The following is a 20,000-nucleotide window of genomic DNA, read 5'->3' as shown; positions in this document are numbered from 1 at the left end:
TGCTTCGTATGTTCATTGTATGTGCGTCTCGCCTCTTTAATCTGATCTTTTCATTGTCTCAGGTTTACCTTGCGCAAGGTTTAGATATTCCTTACTATTTCCCCAGTGACCTCAACTCCACCACGTGTACAGTCGTGATATTTTTTTGTCTCACCTTGGCGGCCTTACCCTTAACCTTTAGAGGATGATGGTCAAGTCCATCTAAACATGCTATGTTTGAAATCAAGACTTTCTACAAATTTATCACTTTGTTATACTTGTAACTTCTTTTCTTCATTAAACGTTACTGTTGCGACAAATGAGGAAACATGTTCTCGTGATATCGCGTTGGACGATAAATTCTGAATTGCGCAATTCAGCAATCGCCGGCACATTGGCATTAAACTGGAGCTCGCAAGGATTGGTAACGTATAACGAGACAAAGAAACAGTTTCGTTAGATAGTTCGGTTTAGTTATTAAATTTTCAGAATTTGCAAACGTTCTTAAACAACATGCGCGCTGAGAGGAAAAAATATCTAAGAAATAGTAAATAGTGCACTATACTGAGAAAAAAATTTACTAAATTACAAAAAACGTTTATTTGGATAGTACTGTGAAGATATTTGTTTAAATTAAATAATTATTTTCTAAAATTAAAGAAACAAATTTATATTTAAAACTTCTTTATTTAATTTTAGAAAATAATTACTTAATTTAAACAAATATCTTCACAGTACTATCCAAACAAACGTTTTTTGAAATTTAGTAAATTTTTTCTCAGTGTAGTGTAACATAGTTCGGTAGATACTAATAATATATTTACTTAAACTAATGTATTTGTCGAATAAGAAAATATACATTCTTTTTAAAACCTTGAGGAAACTTTAGCTTTTCATGGAAGCATTTAAATGTAAGAATTTAGATTAAGTAAATATGTTATTAGTACTCATCACAAATAATTTACTATTTTTTCTCTCAGTGGGTTAGCTATATTAATTAATTAGCATCTCATCGATTACAGAATGAGATTGACAATCAAAATCCCTTAAAATCACTTTTGGAATTTCGAGCACTCTGCAAATTTCAAGGTATCCGTAACGGAGAAGCGAATGAAGAAGTGGGCATGCTCTCTCGAAATAGACTCCTTCGAAATAAACTCCTTTCACGTAAAATGCAGATATAGAGTCTTTCGAAATAGACTCCTTTCACGTAAAATGCACAGACGCTCGAACTCGGCTCCCGTAAAGTGTCCTTCTCGAAAGGAGGTTCAAATTCGTCCCACATCGTCCGCACGGGTTCCGGAGATTGATGTCCCGCCGTCGTCTCGGCAATTACCCGTGCGGCAATATTTGTTCGTTCCCTTGGTCGACCTTCCCACGGCATCCTAAGTAGCCTTTATCGCGCGTACAAGCAAGCGTACGGCGGGAAAACGTGTCCCAATTTCTCGCCGTGCATTTCGCAGCTCGTATTTTATTCCTGTCGCGCGTAATTTATCTCGCTTCCACCCACATGCGCGCGCGCGCGCGCGCGAACACCGTCGCGAAACGCAGTTTGTGGTTTCGCGATGCCGCACAGATGGGACTCCCGTGCGCGACAATTGTTAGCTGAAGCGGACAATACGAAATTTGCTTAATAAAGATCCCTCATCTGATTATATACAGGTCCTCCACATTACTTCGCCCTTGTTTTATTAAGATTATTCAGTTTATATACATTAAGCTTTACAGCAGTGCGAGTTTCTCTTTCTTTTTGTTAGCGTTACAAAAGTTCGCTCTACCTGAGGTGGAAGAAAAATCATAGTATCTCATTAAAAAGAAACGTATTATCTAGGTAAGAAGAAACGTTCCTCCTCGGTTATCCGAAGTAATTTATTAGTTTACGCACGCGCGCGTAATTAATTCTCGGTAATATCAGTTTATTTTCTATTTTGTACTTTGGATTTTCTTAATATGTCACTTCGATACATGTTTTTCAATTCTTGTATGCGTTCGCTTTCTTTGCTATTTTCTTTAGTTGTTATTGCACAATGATTTAATTGCTACATCAATAATCGGATATTCATTGAGCTTCGTTTGTAATATTGGATAAGAGTACTACGAAATACATCTCTAATATTATCAAATTTTGCCACAACAAAAAGCATTATGATTTCTGGCCCCTCGTCACGACTATTTTGATTTATGACAAAATGAAAAAAACGAAAAAATGCATACTTAAAATTCCTGCTAAAAAAAGAGCGAAATAAAAAGATCTATTAAAAAATTGGTGTTTGTAATTAATTAAAGACACTATTCCAAAATATTCTGAACATTTTCTTGTTTTCTTGTTAGTTTAACAATCAATAAATAACCGTGAAACTAATGTGAGAAGATAATAAACAAATGTATAGATTAAAAATAAAGGTTGCGTATCATTTTATGGTTATGTATTGATTATTAAGACGATATAACGACTTTTAGTCGTTAATAGTCGATATCTTTAAAACTTTTATACGCTCCCGTAATTAAGTAGTGAAATTTCAAGCTTTATCGTTATTCTCTGTAAACAAATATACGCCTTTTAAATTAACTTTGATAGAATAATTTAAACAACTTAAATAATATGTTTAAAATTAATTCTCTTTAAAAAACAAAAAAACAGATAGTAACATCGACTAGAGTTTCGTCACTTAAGTGGACGTTTCGTTTGACTCTCACGTTGAACAAATTTCGTATTGTTTTCACTTGGAAAACAGATATAAAATATACAAACCGTAAAACACTACTGCATGTAAAAAGTTTTATCTAGATATTACATATAATAACAATATCTTATTATAATACGACATATTTTGTCGCGTGTGGCACTCGAGTGACAATTATATTTTACTTAATCGAGACACAAATTCGCTGATAAAATTTGAAACAATATTGTTTATATTACATACACAAACAAAATATTTTTCGTATAATAACGTTTTGTCATACGCCAAACAATACAAAAGTTTAAAATACATCTTAGAGACGTAAAAACATCTAAAACAAGTAGTAAGATATCTTTTAAACGTTTCTAAGATATCTTTTAGATATTTATATTGTGTGGGACTTTATGTCACTTGCTTCGTTAGTTACTATAAAAACATATTTATATTTTACCTATTACATATATAATAGGTGCAAAATAATATATAACACAAAATAAGGCTATTATTATTATATTTACAAATTCATGGTAGAGCGTTGTGACCAAGTGTAGCATGATGTATAACTCTGCTCTTCTTCGAGAGAATTATCAAAATTTCAGAATTAAGAACCATGCTTCTGATACACGCTAAGTCTATCAGTTACATATTCTGTGTAATGCAGAATATTGTAATGGAACTTTTTGCATGATCTTAAAGGCACCTAGTGACCAGAAACGTATTTTAATTTTTTCTAGTAACCTAATTACTTCGTTTAATATTCTGCAAACGTAGTTGCCTTTAGCACAATTCTATCACTCTCTAAACGAGATTAATTTAACAATACCGTTTAAAGGAGGAAAAATCATTTTTGGCTTCTTTATATTTGAAGTTAAAAAAAGTATGGTACTATACATTCTTCCTCTTCCCTAACTCATTTTAGTTATTCCGGTAATTAAACATTCATTAATTATCCTCGCTGACAGTCGCGCACACTTGAAATCAGCCGACTGGATTCATTAAGAAAGAATGGAACAGAATTTCAATGATGTGATGGAACTATATACATAGCCTCACAACCTGATGAGCGTATTTAGATGTAATCAGTTACTTGAGATTCAGCGTGACACTATATGGCGATTTATGGCAGTAAACGTGTTAATGTAAACAATACTTCGATAATAATACTTCGAAGAATGCGAAGCATCTCTACCATGTTCTATCGTGTTCGTTTGCTTAAATAAGAATAAAGCATATATTTGTTTCTGAGAAGAAATAGTTGAAGATGAAGAACTTATAATTATTCGATAGTAAAAATCTGATCTAAATTTCAAGATCTAGATCCTAACCTAAAATCCTTCAGATCTTTCCTAAAAAATTTATTTATATTTACATTATATATAGTTTCTCAGAAGTAAATTTCTTTACAAATACGATTATTTCTCTCGATTCAAGTTCATCTAATGAGCTTGCACATAAGGCTTCAGAGATCGTGAATGGAGATCAGTTATCTTATATCCCTCGTTCGCAGAATAAATTATTAAATAACAATGTCGATTACCACGTGCTGTTAAAGCATCGCTAGCAGACGCAATAGAAGTCAATTAAGGTTGATGGACTGATATCGCAGGTGATAACGTTGACATTTTCGTTAGATCAGCGTACGCACATATAGACGTATGGACACGTGGATTCGGATCTGACGAGAATGTCGGTAAACATTTAATCAGATGATTGATCGTCAAGTGTGATGGTTGTTTACGGCGGCGCTGAATGCGGGGGTTGGGGTCAGCAATTTGAAACAGCACTATGCTTCTCGTCGGCGTAATAGGATACTGTCACCACGTCGCCACCTACATTGATCAGGCACTGACCCTGGAAACATTGGTGTTAATCACATTTTTCTGTTTTACCAAATACATATACAAACGTATTGCGATTATAATTCAACAGTGTACCAATATTAATCTCTTCGTCATGATAAAAGAGAACAAGCACACGGAGAATGGGAAAACACGCGGGAGTAAAATAACATTTCTGCTTACTTGATTTTTGTGTGGACTATGAAGAAGCACGCATTGCGTCATCGAGAACGCAACCATAGCGTTACCGCCTAATGCTGTGATGTGTGCGCGTACGATTGCAAGAACTTCCATCACGAAACTGTGAGTGAAACCGCTCAGTCCACCATTCTGTAAACATGCCAGTGTCATTATTGTTAATGATTATTATTACAATTATTTAGTTATTATTATAATATTTCGTAAATTTAATATAGCTTCCAGATGAAACTCACTTCCCGTATAGATGTACTTTCACGGATAAAAAAGAAATTTAAATTGCCTTGGTATCTCTCTATTCTTCCACCCGGAAGGTAAGATAAAGGTGTTATGTCTACGCCGTATCTTCCTTTTAAAGGCACCTGCAATAAAGAGTAAAATGAAGACTATAGAGACTTAGAATAAATAAAGCCTCAATAGAGATTTACAATGGAGAAAAAAACACCAATAATATTAAATCAGAATATATTTAAAGAAAAAACTCACATGTTTATGTCTGTGAGTCGAAAATGTTCTTGAACGTAAAGGTGAGCGCGGTCTCGGCTTCTGCATAGAAGCACTATTTAAAATCGCGGAGTTTCCCACATAAGGTCGAACCGCATTATCAGATATAATGTTGTTATCTATATGATCCTCGTCCAAGCTAAATATCATGTCACTGTCATCTAGCGAAAAAAAGTAGAATTAAGTATTCGATGCTTATTTTTTACGAAGTTTATCTCTGAAGGGTACTACAACGCCTAAATAAATGTAGCGTTCAACGCTCACACAACTACAAAGCTACATGTGCCGTAAAGCGCGATAAAAAATTGTGCGGCGTAAATTCTCGTCAAAATAGAAATACAGTTCGCGCGAGCGAAATTGCATTAAGAAGTACCTGATTTCCTTACTTGATCCTTGCTCAGGGAACGACATACGACTTTCTTTTTATATCTATCCGTTTTCAAGGGTTCTCCCAATCCAAGCGCCATACCGACGACAGTTAGTTGTATCTCGTCTTGTTCGGGTAACGCTACTCTAAATTGCATATCACATAATGCACAAGGGACCATTCTCCTTAATTTGAAGCATAAGGACTAAAATAAAAATAAAAACTTGTCACTAAGATATATTTCATAATTTAATGAAATTATGAATTATATCACATGAAGCAGCAACGGCACCTGAAGTAGTCGGGCAAAAAATTTCGACGGCATCGTCGCGAATTGTCCCGCGGGAATTTTCGTTCTCGAGACTTGAGTAAACATCTGCAAATTTCGAACAATTTCTAAGTCCTCCAGGCCGGGAATCGTCTGCATATTGACCACATGGAAATCGTCGGGCGGTCTATCGTCCATCAACGACGATATTCGATCCAGATCTTCGATGTCATCCACTTCCAAGACGCAAGCATCACGTGTACCCACTCCGAGATCAAGTTCTGGCAGATCCTCGTCCGACTCGTCCGTGTCGGAAGTACTCGTGATGCGTGTACTTTCTGCTTCCTACAATCACGCGACGTTACGAAAATTTGCAATGGAAAGATGAATGTTAGTGCTATATGTATATGTGACGAATATATGAAGACTTGGAATGTGACAATGGGACATAATTCAATAAACAATCTTAACACAAGCGGCAATTTTCGCGTGCGACACGAGACGCATTATCTAGCTGTTAACTTCGTTGTCCGTCTTTTCGTTACGCAACTCTTTATCAAGTATTCATATTTCAGCAAACCGCTATACTATAATACGCGTGTTACATACGCTGATGGTAGGTTTTAGATGATAAAATTCTCGATTTTTCTTCACCGTCTCTACAATGGATTTTTGAATCTCCGCCAATTGTTCGTCGTTGTGCCACGAATTGCCAGACGCTATTTGCGGAATGGTAGGTGGTGGTAACGCTGTCAGATAAAGTGCGGTGCCCACCGCCATACCGATTATCAAACGTTCTCCGACTGAGACCTGCAGCCTGAGGCCGAAGATCGCGTTCATGCCTTTCATCTTGAGCTTGTTCAATAGCAAACTATGAAGCTCATATTCCAAAAATGGTAGGCTATCGGATATCTCCTTGGCGTTCAGTTCGCCTCGCAGGTCCTTCTTGTTCTTGCACACGGTCGCTTGGATAAAGCAACCTCTGCCGGTTGTTGGTATATTCGCTGGCACTTCTATGGTGGTGAACATCACGTCCGGTACTCTAGCGCGTTTGCATATGGCACACTTCGATACGTTAACTCTGAACGGCACGCTCTTCTCGCAATATGGGAGATGACACAAGTTACACCTTAACTGAGCCTGGCCGCAAGGACCCTCGTGATCGTTGCTCTCCGAAGAGTGTCTGCACGCTTTACTGTTTTGTCGTTCCGAATGATTCGCGACAGGCGTATCGCTGTCAGCCTTCTCCGTCTTCATTGCCATTGACTTTTGCTGACTCTTCTCGCGATCCGTGTCCGCCGCGGTCGCGGCGGCTGTCCCTAGCTGAAGTTTATTCAGGGTCAAACTATCCGGTTCCTGAGTCGAATTGTGAAGGTTTATAACCGCTGCGGTGCCAGAAGCACTCAATACGCATACGTCATCACTGTAGAAAAATCATATCAGCAATATAACATGTATATCAAAGATTTTATTCAAAAAATGAAAGTAGAAGTGGCACAAAACATTGCTAAAACGATTGCACCGATTTCAAAAGTTCCCAAGAACAAGGAAGAAAGTTCACGCGTTTTCATGTCGGCAAGTGCTGAGCTTTTCTAATTCGACAACGCGTTGTCTCACTTCAATCGATGTTACAAAATTTCCTGCAGAATGTAACGATATCTCACCATATGCTGGTTTCTTCTTTGTAGCCTATAACTACATTGCAAGCCAACGCTCTCGCGTGTGATCGAACTTCCATTCTGATTTCGGTCCACCAAGCATCACGACCTTCTGGTTCCTCCAAGTTGCTTATCCTCTCGAGCAACTTTACCGATCTTGAGCTCACCAGGCCACCTATCTCCAGATATATAATTCAGTTTGTTGTGACATTTGGTCTAGTATAACGCCCATATTTTCCAGAACCAGCCGATTTATCGTTAACAACAGATCGGACCCGATACCTTATATCGAGAATATGGCCTTAAAGACGTGTAGTATAGCTTAATTACCTATGTGTAGTATGAAGCCAGGTGGATAGTGTTGCATCGTGATAAACGGGTATTCTAACATTTCCAAAGTGTCCTGGTTCATGGACCTAACTACCGCAGCTGGTGTCCTTAACGGTGCCGCCATCGATCTATCATTGTTGCCAAGAGAGTTACCTGAGACAAGATGATCGTTCCCCATCCTTTATCTTCCTTTTTTCAACAATTCTTTTTCTTTTTAATTAAAAGTATCAGACTAATAACATATTACTAGAAACCATACATTTACTTATCATAAAACATTCATAGAAATGCCTGGAGCTTTTTGGAGAAGTCTCTTATTTTCCTGAAAATTTTCTTATCATTCTTGTCCGTTTCGCAATTATCAATCGATTACTCTCTTTTATTGTAATTCAAAGTGATTTTATTAATGTGACGAGAATGTCCAGTCATCAAGAAACGTTTATTCAATTATCCCCGTCACGGAGAAAGAGAAACCAACCTTTCGGAGTGACACTCAAGTCGGAGTCGCTCGACCTCCTGTGAAGCGGCACGTTGGCGAGCGTCCTGGTCGCCGGTGACTGGGAGACTTTCGCCGCCACAGATGGCACAGCCGGGAGCGGGTAAGAAGGACTGACAGACGCTGCCTCGTCTTGCTGCCTAAGATCGGGAGAAGGATGGGACACACACGAGTTGTAAGTCATTTTAGCCGTGTTAGTGGGCTCGGTGCGATCAATATGACACAATGTTTCGTTTAGATTACAGACGCTAGTGCATTTGCGTATCACGACCGCCGGCATGCCGACGCTCGGCGACGGTCGGGATGCCGATTGATTAGTGTTCGTGGTCGGTTTACTGTGGACACCGTCATTAATGTCAGATAACGCAACGACGTCGGTTTTACCGCGGTTCTCGAGCGATCTTCTCGAGATTTCGAACACGTCAGATCGACGGTCGATCGTGACGAATGGAGTAACTACGGCGGCTCGTTTCGAGCTGAGTGACACGCGCGCGTGATAATGATTATGACGATGATGCCGATGATGTTGACGATTAGGATGATGATAACGATGACGATGACTGTGACTCAAGCTGAGGGGGGAAGAGTCGCAGGAACGGGAAGTAGCTCGGAACGAAGTGATCAGCTGCTGATCCGAGGAAAGACAATTGGGGGTGGAACAGACGCGAGGAACGCAGAAGGAAACGTCCCTCCCGTGATTTTTATGATGTTTTCTCGTGGATGTATCGCCACGCGAGGGAGATTTCTTGAGCGACGTCGGGATTTCGCGCGTCTTTTCGCGCTTCTTCCGTTTGCTTCTCAACGAGACAGTTCTTTTATCATAGCGCGTCGTCGCGCGCTCCGACACCATCATCTTCGTATCGATCAGCTTGATCAGATCCAACATGCACCTCTGTCTCTCCATGCTCGTCCTCGCGCGAATTTCTTCATACGACAGACTTGTGTCGGTCGGTTTTCGCGACGAATCGGCCACTGAGTCGTTCCTCTTCTGGTCAGTGCTCACGCGACTCTCCGTTTCACTGGGCGACGGTGATTCGCGTCGCATTGATTGCATTTCTCGTTGAGCGGATAAACTACGCGCTCGACACAGATCTCGTTGGTGTCGCGTGAGGTGCACACGATGCATTCTCTCGTACGACGAACCGTCGGAGCCGGACGTAGCACTGCCGCGCTGTTCGTTCTTTTCCACCCTCAAGTTTGACCTTTGACTCGACCTCGCAGAAGCATCAAGCGGCTGCCTCGCGTCGTCGACGTCTCGCGGTTTATTATTTAACGGATGAATGCTTTTCGATACGAAACCATCGGTGTCCATGAGGTCGCGCGACGTTGAAGCGTACGGCGAGGAATTCTCGTTACTTGGCAACAGTCTGGAGGAATCAATGGACGCGTCCGAATCCGTGCTCCCGTGCATGTCCACGGTAATTATGGGGATCTCGTCGTTGCGTAATTCAACGCCTTCCCCACTGCCTAAGTTTAGGTTTAGGTTTGATGACAAGCGATATGTTGCATCCGAGTCGACTTGCAGAGTGGAATCCGTATAGCTCTCCGCGCTGGAGCGGGCGACTTCAGTTCTCTCCCGAGAACTCAGCGAGCGCTCCCCTCTGTCGAAGTCGCTCCCATCGAGCGAATATCTTGAGTCGCGTAAAATGTTGTAACTGGTGTTATCTTCCGACGAGTCGTCGTCCGCACTGGAATTGTCGTCGTCGAAAGAGGACATTTCGGTTTCGCCGATTGATGACGAGACGTCTTGACCAAGTCGCTCTTCAGTCTTGACGTCGCCACTGATGTTCTCCTTAGGATCAACAGGGACCTCTTCCTCACAGCACATTTTAGTCTCTTTCTCGTTGGACTGCTCGTTGCTGGAAGAGACGGGAGAAGTAGGATCACCGTTGCCGATGTTCTGCAGAGGCATGCTCTGTATGGATCCGATCAGTAACGCGGCCATTATCTTACCAGTTCTAGGCTCTTTAAAGGTCCTCGGTTCCCTCGTAGGATTACGCACGCTCACAATGAAGGATCTGACCGGATCGGCGTCGGAGTCGGTCTCCGTAGCGAGATGATTCTCTTCGCCGACTGAGTCGATTTTGTCGCGAAGATTCTGAATCTGTCTGGAGAGCCGATTGGACTTGGGCGATTGTTTTTTGGTGTCTTCCACCGGCATCAGCATGGTGCGCAGAGATCTCACCGTCTCGTCGATCATATATTCCGGTGGAGTAAAGTCAGAACCGCCGAAGGTTCTCAAGCTCAGGGTGCTCAAAGTGTTGGAGCGGAAGAAGGGAATTCGTTTGGCACGTTTTCTTCGCATCGCGCCGTAACTGGGAATCTCCAAGCGCGTTAGTGACGATGAAGACTTGGCGTGAGAGAAACGCGCGGGTCGCGTCGGTATGCGTAAGGGGTAAGATGCGGGACTAGGAATGAACAGCGCGCTGTCGTCGGCTTCTGAACGTTCCGTTTGCATTTTAGTGCGTGAAGGAAGCGCGAGCGCGATCCTACACAAACGCATGCAAATGGGAAAGACAGAAAAATATATCTATTAATTTTCGTATGCCGCAATTATGAAAGCTCGTTATAAACGCGAATTAACTCTTATTTCTTTCATTTCGCACGATCGAATTCTATTGCACAATAACTGCGCGTATCATGCCCTTAGAGGATTTTCCAGGGACAAATAAATTGCCTCTCCTTGCTCTCTCTTAGAAAAGCGTGAACGATATACGGGCGGTCAATTCGCTTTGAATGTCCGGAACAGCGATTTCAAGGATATTTTCTAAGAGAGAATACGGGAAAGAAATTGATACGTATTGCACAAAGAAATTAGATAATCGATGGCGCTATGCTATTCAGAATTCGATCTACCTATAATGATGCAAATGATGGAAATGTTGATGAAAGATAATCAATCCCGTTTATCTAATTGCTTAGATTAGATTAATTCGACCGATATGTCCGGATCGCGCGTGGCCATCTAACATAGCTGCGTGTTCTCACAGCAGTAAGATAAAATGCCTGTAACGATCGCATTTCCTTGTATGAAATTCTCGAAATAGCTCGTTCGCGAGAGAGCCAAGTTTATGGCCGTCTGTTATGAGAGTTGGCGACACGCTTAATTCGCGCGATGCCAGACGCAATTGCGTGGTAAGATGCCATTTATCCTAACGACCAGACACCGGCGATTTATTTAAGCGAGCCAGTCTCCCGTCCCGATAATCCATAATTGAATGCCCAGGAGTACTTACTCTTCGATGTTGACGCTATCGCAGGGGAAGCCAAGGACATCGTGCAGCTTTACGAGTGTGACTGCCGTGCCTATGCCTCTAGCGACGATACCGGACTCGCCTTCTAAGTCGAAGTTTTGCAGATATCTGATATCGGACCAGACGATAAAGTAAACGATAAATGAAAACTACAACTGATAAACTTGTATTAAAAAAGAAGAAGAACTACACACCCTATCACAGCGTTTCCACCGAGGTCCAGTGCTTTCAATCCGATCTTCCTCTGAACTTCTCCGCTTAATTTGAAAAATAGAGTCTGACGCGCTTCATTTGATGCCCTGGGAGTTCTTATTTTATCGATCCATTGATATTCTGGATCGTCACTGACTACAAGCTCCTCCACAAATCCATGTATCATCTGGGCATGATACCCGTACGGTATATTTGGTGCTGAAACATATTGAGATCTTTTTAGTAGTGTTCGTTTCTCTCGGGAATTATATGCGTTGATTAAAGACAAATGAGCTTACAATAAAAAAATTGTATTCCACAGGATGACTGTCTAAATTTGTTGAAGTCAGAGAACAACTCCACTTTGACAATAATATTCACTTCACCACGTATGCCATGCATTGTGTCATATACAGGTATCCATCCAGTCATAACTGATCCTGCAAATAAATATAAATTGTAAGAATATTCAAGAAACAATACAGAGTGTGATAAGGAAATTTCACACTACATATATAGTGCATATATTACCTTGTGAACCAGCACTAGTATTCATAGCTGCTTCCAGAGTCCAAATATTTTTTACTGGAGGTAGTATACCAGGTAGTAATAATGGATTTAGGTTTATGTAAACTTTGCCTATCGCATCATTTGCTGAATACGTATCGTGATCCATTAGTCTGATTTGCAAAGGTTCATCTTGCAGCTCTGCATCATCAACTTCAAATTTGTACCACTCAGAATTCCACTGAGGATTCAGAGATTTTCTGCATACATCTGTTTTATAAGTTGTATTGCCAAACTTTAGTTCCACATACGCATCTGTTGTATCACCAGAACGATCCATGACAGGCAGATTACGACCTGCCAATATTTTCACTTTTATTTTGCCAGGCATTGTGTCACTTTAGAATTCAATAGGCAATCTACAATAAAGTTCATTTATATATCAATAATTAGCACAGTTAAAAACACTGTCTACTCAAACTTTATATCTATTTGACAATTGCTAAGCATTAGAGTGTAATAAACATCATATCTTAGTTTGTTTTAAAGAATTTCATGCAAAGAATATAATAACTTTACAAATTTAACCAATGTACCTCAGGATATATGCGCGTGCGCGTTTACTTAAATATCACTAAAATCAGAAAAAGCTCGTCAGATATTTCTTTAATGAAGTAAAACTACGTCCTACATTTAATCCAATTGATGTTTCACAACGAGTATTTCGTCAATGATTAATTATATTTTCTCGATCGACAATCTCGCGATATCACATATCTAATTCTTTATTCTTTATATAAACTAGTAAATCACACAGTGCGAGAAAACACGGCTCCGGCAAAACGTGTGACAGCATCTGACAAATTTGTTCTGTCAGGACGGAATAATAGGTTAGATTGTCCGCTGCGATTTTACCGACAATCCATAAGTTTAACTACTGTTGCACTTTAGGTCCCATTCTTATAGATCGGTCGAATAAAATTCAAATAGAAAAGCGCTAATCTTTTATTGTTATATATTATTTTTAAAAGTTTTAAAACGTCCTAAAATATACTTTTTATAACGAAAAAATGTCCGTTCATGTATTTTCGGGTAATTTTATTTTTGCCTCGCATCGATAACAGGTCACATTGATGAATACAGACGAGTAGTCGAATATATTACAATACGTTAAGGAACACCGCATAAGCGAAATTTCTCTTTTAAGACATCTGCAATATATGACATGTTCTTTCAGTACATATACAATATATGTAACTAGCTTGACGATCTATCAAGCCATAACACAGATATAATACAATTAAAATACTAGTATAATACAAAAAAAAATAAATAAACTTACATCGCTCTACTCATATTCATAATTTATGAACAAAATAATACAACGTGTATGACAAGCGACAGCTGGCATACATCCTAATAACAAATCACATAATCGACTTATTATTTTAATTGGTACTATATATAAATAAAAAGTAGTAATAAATACAATTCGCATTACACGCTGTCTCTAATTATCGTTGTAATTTTTCTTTAATCCGTAGTAGAATAAATATATCTCAAGCAATAATTCTGGAATGATCTTTTGTTGAAACATGCCGAAGAATAGCGGGGTGTGTTATCGACAATTATTGACTATATCGGCTGTCCTTATAACTATTACATCTTACTGTCCTTACATCGCATCACTATCCATGATTTACGAGGAATACAGTGGATATTGAATATGTGCACGGTAATTAATTGCATACAATATACATGTGCAATTGAGAATGCACTCAACAATAAATACACAGCATCATATACGAGAATTTAACAAGTTTATCTTTTCATATATATATATATATGTATATATAGCTATATTATTGCTATTTGACAATTAATAGTAGAGACGTAAAATTCCCGCGATAATCCTGATTATCAAACATTGTTCCAGAGCAACATTGTACATTCAAGATATTGATATTTTTCAACGTCCCTCCCATATTAAAAGAAAGTATATTATGTAATATACAACTACAGAAGTACATTCAGTTTGCTATTTACGACTACCATCATCGTCGCCTCGCGTTTAATCTCCGTGATACGAATCTTCTTTTCTTATATGTGCTATAATTGAGATTATAATTTAGAAAAGCACACGAAGAATTTGCTAAATCGGTGGTAAGCGACGTTGGTGCAATCTCTGCAACAGCTAATGTAAGTACTGCACTTACAGTCCTTCGCTATAAATATTTTTCTCATCTTCTTAACCGTGTATTGAAGATACATAAGGCATATAAGGAAGAAATGCACTTGACAGAATGCAACAGACGATCCTTACGCTAAAATCAGGTATTGCGTTTGTTATCCCAAACACTTCCGCCCTTATACATGTTCCCGTAATAACTGTACAATGGTACACTATTATTCAACAATCGGATATTCAATCGAATCGCAGCAAACCATTATTTCGAGATGCGTGCATATACAAGCCTAACAAATTGGCCTATTAAGCCCTTAAAAGATATAATGCAAGGAATCTGCTCCTTCAGATTTGCTATTATTGCGATTAAATTGTATTGAAACTAGATCGAGACACTTATTACACGAAGAACGAATTATCTCGATATTTCCTTCTCAAATTTCGCTTACAAGACCAATAACAGTCGTCTAGATTTAGGTGTCTACTATGGCGTGGTCTGCATTTGTATCTCAAAATATGGAGTTAATACGCATTTTTGGATATGCACCACAATGGAAGCTAGTGTTATCTTCTACTTATTACGGTAATTTATCGTGACACAAAGGTTCTAGTGTCATTGACTACGTCTCATTCAACGTCTATACCTATGTAAATTACTACAATCCGAGAATGCGTTCGTTTCTCGAGCGGATCCGATCAGAATCGCTTGGATCTGACAGCGCTAAAAACGCAAAACGAATGGATGAATATACACAGGGTTTAGAAGTGCTCGCGATTTCTCTGTATCTACGCTGTCAAAACTAACGCAACTCGAAATGGAATACTTCTTATTCTAGGCCGCCTTCTTCTTCCAGCTTCGATAAGAATTTCGGGAGCCTGTAAGCCGATTCCACTTGACGTGCCATGTCTATCAGATATAGCAATTTCTTAATACCGATGAAGATGCTGTAATAATAATAGTAAGTCAGTCGAATGATTAACTGCGCAACATGAAATATCTGTAATAAAAATATCTCCCTTATCTTTAACATATATCTTTATATTTTCCTCAAATATCGGCCTTAAAAAAAATATATATATACATTCCTAAAATTCGATAAAGTTATTGCAAAGTAAGATAGCTTGTACATTACCGTTTTCCTTGAAGTTTGGCGTGCAAAGAAGCCATTTCGTGCTTCGAAAAGAGATCAACTTCTTCCAAAACTCTCAACAGATGATCAGGCATTGATAAATTAGGCACGTGAAGAATGGTATTAAATGCTGAGAGTATTTCCAGCTCGTCTAAAACTTGTCTGCAAAGTAAATATATTTTCAGATAAGTGGTACAATCAGTTTTGTAACTTTGGTTGTACATGACTATAAAAATAGAAATTCCTTATGCCTACCTGCGACTAGAAGTGCATAGAATCAACAATTTACGGCCAGGCGGTGGTGATTTCTTCAACAGCAGCAGAAGTGCTTGCAACGTTAGATTAGAGTATCTTGGTCCAATCGGGCCGTAATCCAACAGTCGTTCTATATTATCGACTAAGATGCAACTGAGTTGTGAACGGTATGCATCGTCGAATACCTAAAATGCATAAATACATCGCATAAATTATTAGTACAATTGTTTTAAACATTAAATTAAGTGCAAGCTAATTATATTTTGAATATCATATATTAAATACAAGCGATCATTTTACAGATGTATTGTAAGCAAATCAGATAAAAATTAAGTGTTATATAAACAAGACAATTACCTTCCGTATGGAAAGACATTTCGCAGATTCAATATAACCGACCATATCCTCAGGTGTACACACTTTGACGAATGGAAAGTCTGAATTCTTTGCGATTTGCGCAGCCAGCGCAGTTTTCCCGCTATTCGGTGGGCCTTCTAAGAGAACAGATACAAGTCCTGATCCTTCGGTCGCGCGAGCTTGTTGAATGCACAGACTACCATCAGCGAGGATATCAGCCACTGGTCTACCCCAGTTGATAATTCCGCGTATCAGTAATTGAGTCAATGCCTCAGCACTCGTACCAAACGCCTGAAAGATGCGCGAGTTCAGTGTTTAGCCGACAAGGGAAAATTTTACGCCTGTCAGAAACGTAATAAGCAATTTTCAAGCTTACTGGCTTAACATCATGTTCTAATGCATGGAAGAAGTCACTCTTAGTGACCATCAGTTTTTCCATTGCGGCTGGATCCACCTCTACCTTGCTGGCAGCTTTAATTAGACGATTCATAGCAGTGCTTTGCGCAGCTCTGACTAGACCTTCTAATTCCGCGCCGCTGAAGTTCTTCGTTAACGTCGCCAACTCTTTCAAGTCCACATCGGACGAAATTTTCTTGTAATCTCTCATTCGCGATGTATGAATATTAAGAATCTGATGCCGTCCATGTTCGTCTGGTAAGCTGATCTCCATTTGCAGCTTTAAGTATAAAAAAAACCGGACTACATTTAAAATGCAAAGTTATATTATATAGTTGAATATATTCTTAAATAAATTCAGTTTACCTCCAATCTACCAGGTCTCAATAAAGCTTCGTCGATCATATCTCGCCTGTTAGTCATGCCAATAATAAGAATATTATTTAATTGTTCAACACCATCAATCTTTGCCAGCAGCTGATTCACCACAGTATCGTGCACTCCTGTGTTTCCGGCGACGCTACCTCGAGACTTACAAATAGCATCTATTTCATCAAATATAATTATGTGAAGTCCACTGTTTGGTCCAAGCTAAAAATAAGGATTCGTTTTATCCCCTTTTCTTATATATACGTAAAAATACAATCTTAATATTTGCATATCATATTTAAATGATAAAATTGTTGAGTTATCTACCCTCTTTTCTTCCTCTTCCGCATCAGCAAACAATCTTCTGATATTAGCTTCACTCTCTCCAACATATTTATCCAAAATTTGTGGACCGTTTACAATTTTTGGTTCTCGGGCATTTAACATTGTTCCTATCTGACGAGCCATTAGTGTTTTGCCCGTACCAGGCGGTCCATACAGCAAGATGCCTTTTACGTGCTTGCAACCCATCTGAGTGACAACTTCTGTTGGGAAAACACGGGATGCAAACGCTCTGCGAAAAATGGCGCTGAACTCCTTGTCCAAACCACCAATGCCCATTTTCTGAAAGTCCCAATCCGGGTTGATGATTGCCTGACGAACAGCTTTTCCTTTAGCTTGTCCGACAAGATTCAGACTGGAATTTTCAGCTTTCTCAAATTGTATTATAGTATCACCCAAGCATCGACCCAGTCTGGTCTTCTTGGGCACAGTGTTCTGTCCTGAACTAATGGCCGATAGGTCAGCAGCCTCCAAACTTTTGACAACTAATCCAAGCAGTTTTTTGTCTTTAAACTGAAATGCCAGCTGCTGACCCACGGTGAATGCCTGGCCTGAAAACTGTAGCAGAAAATCCTTGGCCATTTCATCTGTGTTGTATGGGTCCAAAGTAACGCTGGAATAATAACATAAAAATAGTTAAAAATAGTTTACAATGTAATACTCATATACTAGTCATATATTAAATATTTCATAAACTGTCCATAGCAGATTCTTAATTGTTATATCACATAATATATAAATTATCCAAAATATATACGTCTTTTTCTGCAGGAAATCAGCTTCCAAAACAATATTACACAAACATTCTGTGTTAGAAGTTGGATCAAAGTTATATGGTCGAACTTCAATCTCTTGGTTAAGCGACAATGTTGCCCATTTTCGCTGTGGTAAGCTAAAACCGACTGTACAACGAGGTATCTCATGGTGTGTTCTTACAGTGAACACAAAGTGATAATTTGGTGCAGTAGTTACTTCAATATGCCTGCAACAGATATTAAAATATAAGTATTTCAATGAATGTATGTATATACTGATATAAAATTTAATGTCATATTCTATAGATATATAGGATGCATGTATATCTGATAAATTCATATGTATCCTTGAGAAATTTTAAAATATGATAAAAATAAAACAATAACGGTTTAATCAATAACATATCCATTCCCTTTTTATAATTTCATTGCTGTTACAATTATTTTTATTTTACTACTGTAAAACACTAGTGGGAATAAATGTATCCACACAGACAATACATATGGATTTGCAGATTGATCTGATCTTGACGTAGTTCAGTTTGCATCATTGAATACAACAAAACAACGTGATGTCGCGAGGTATTTTTACCTGACATCACCAGGGAAATCATCGGCGTTGATAATAGCGCAATTGGAGAGGGTGAGCTCATCCGTAGGACACCTCACTGCTTTCATCCGCTGAAGCAGACAGAATTGTCACATTTTATGCAAGATGATGACGCGTGGAAAAGGTTTACGAAGGCGAGTATTGATGTGATTTCAACGCGAAAAGGGAGGGATAGAACAGCATGTGATTTATATAAAAAATATTCTCGTCCATCATCGTAAATCGATCAGAGAATGCGGGAAGAAATCGCATTTTCGCGGGCGGATACGCAGGACGAGAATCGTAGGCAATTTAATGATTTTCGTTCGCGCAACAACGTATACTCACCATCGCTGACATTTTTTTGACGGCAACGAGCGAATACTGGTCACGGTGGGATACAGTGGCGCAACTCCGTATCGGTGGCTTTGATATTGATGAAAGGCGAGTTACTCACGATCATGCGCAAGCGAAGGCAAATGGTCGGTAATATAAATCACATCGTAGGTACGCTACTTTACTTGCAGTACATAATATTCCACTGCATAACGTTTATAAATGCAGTTATCTAAAAGCATAAGACTTATATATTCTGAACTCTCTTTTATTGCTAAAAATGACTCTAAAAATGGCTTATAGGTCTTCTGATTGACTATAAGCCACTTTTAGATATTTTTTTAGCGATAAAAGAGAGTTCAGAATATAGGCCTAAGTAAAAAAGGTATTTCATTTAAATTTCTAATGATCAACTACATCACTTAAAATATTCAAAATCATCAATTAATGAATGAATTAGTGACATTATAAGCGGTGTTTGTAGAAAGCATTCAGCCGCACTATTTAAAAATAAAGAGCTCGTTTAACATACTATTGAGTCATGATATTTATGGATAAAACTGACTTCTGACCTTTGAGTTAATAACGTATATGCACAGACCAAGCATTCGTATATTTCTGCTATAGCAGAAAGTGCATCTGACACATTGGCAGTATAAAACAGAAAAAGTTGAATTGTCTTTAATAATATTTTCGCACTCTATTCTATAGACTGTTAAGAGCAATATCCCGTTATAATCTTTTCTATTTAAAAATAGAAAATTTGACAATATTTTTATACCTTTCTTATTTGATTTATAAATTATAATTTGTTGAACAACTACAAAATAAAATCGATACACAATTATGGATAAAATGTTTGGTTTATGTATATACGTATTGTGTGTTTGTATACTTGTTAAGTTCTGCCAATGTTTCAAAATATAAAGGAAAAGTGTTTCTGACTCACTGTTAAATCTATCACTACCTCAATTGTTCTATCATTACCTTAAATTTATCACTACCTCGGTA

General features: G+C 38.6%; 2 protein-coding genes across 4 annotated transcripts; both read right to left on the bottom strand.

The window, feature by feature from the left end:
* Nucleotides 1–1,626: 1,626 nt before the first annotated feature.
* On the bottom strand, nt 1,627–13,171 carry LOC116846631 (C2 domain-containing protein 5). 3 transcript variants are annotated; one of them, XM_032820713.1, is made up of 15 exons: nt 12,872–13,171; nt 12,300–12,694; nt 12,068–12,208; nt 11,771–11,987; nt 11,559–11,684; nt 8,305–10,811; nt 7,827–7,979; nt 7,503–7,671; nt 6,448–7,261; nt 5,863–6,183; nt 5,577–5,775; nt 5,186–5,364; nt 4,936–5,061; nt 4,685–4,831; nt 1,627–4,514 (listed from the first exon to the last, which is right to left on the bottom strand). In XM_032820713.1, the coding sequence occupies exons 2-15, from the start codon at nt 12,664–12,666 to the stop codon at nt 4,428–4,430; spliced, it is 5,553 nt and encodes a 1,850-aa protein (XP_032676604.1). In that variant the 5' UTR covers nt 12,667–12,694; nt 12,872–13,171; the 3' UTR covers nt 1,627–4,427. The 3 variants fall into 3 exon arrangements, with proteins under 3 accessions (XP_032676604.1, XP_032676605.1, XP_032676606.1); XM_032820714.1 differs by having other exon boundaries at nt 12,967–13,171; XM_032820715.1 differs by lacking the exons at nt 1,627–4,514; nt 4,685–4,831; nt 4,936–5,061 and having other exon boundaries at nt 5,197–5,364; nt 5,590–5,775.
* Nucleotides 13,172–13,356: 185 nt separating this feature from the next.
* Nucleotides 13,357–19,164, bottom strand: LOC116846681 (vesicle-fusing ATPase 1-like). Its single transcript, XM_032820845.1, has 10 exons — nt 19,002–19,164; nt 18,657–18,745; nt 18,067–18,291; nt 17,295–17,922; nt 16,965–17,189; nt 16,579–16,878; nt 16,203–16,493; nt 15,846–16,030; nt 15,594–15,752; nt 13,357–15,405 (listed from the first exon to the last, which is right to left on the bottom strand). Exons 1-10 carry the CDS (start codon nt 19,011–19,013, stop codon nt 15,288–15,290), a joined length of 2,232 nt encoding a protein of 743 aa, XP_032676736.1. The 5' UTR covers nt 19,014–19,164; the 3' UTR covers nt 13,357–15,287.
* Between the last annotated feature and the right edge of the window lie 836 nt (nt 19,165–20,000).

Source organism: Odontomachus brunneus, unplaced genomic scaffold (assembly GCF_010583005.1).
Source record: "Odontomachus brunneus isolate Ranch 3 - 2012 unplaced genomic scaffold, Obru_v1 Obru_scaffold_066, whole genome shotgun sequence".
Classification (NCBI taxonomy): Eukaryota; Metazoa; Arthropoda; class Insecta; order Hymenoptera; family Formicidae; genus Odontomachus; species Odontomachus brunneus.
This window is presented reverse-complemented; position numbering and strand designations above follow the sequence as displayed.

Coding starts and splice junctions, on each gene's coding strand:
- LOC116846631 (XM_032820713.1), bottom strand. CDS start 12,666: ATGCCTGGCAAAATAAAAGTGAAAATATTGGCAGGTCGTAATCTGCCT. Junction 7,672..7,826: donor TGGCTTCATACTACACATAG/GTAATTAAGCTA, acceptor ATCTGGAGATAG/GTGGCCTGGTGAGCTCAAGA. Junction 5,365..5,576: donor GGATCAAGTAAGGAAATCAG/GTACTTCTTAAT, acceptor TTTTTTCGCTAG/ATGACAGTGACATGATATTT.
- LOC116846681 (XM_032820845.1), bottom strand. Junction 18,292..18,656: donor GATTTCCCTGGTGATGTCAG/GTAAAAATACCT, acceptor TATCTGTTGCAG/GCATATTGAAGTAACTACTG. Junction 16,031..16,202: donor AATGTCTTTCCATACGGAAG/GTAATTGTCTTG, acceptor TATGCATTTTAG/GTATTCGACGATGCATACCG.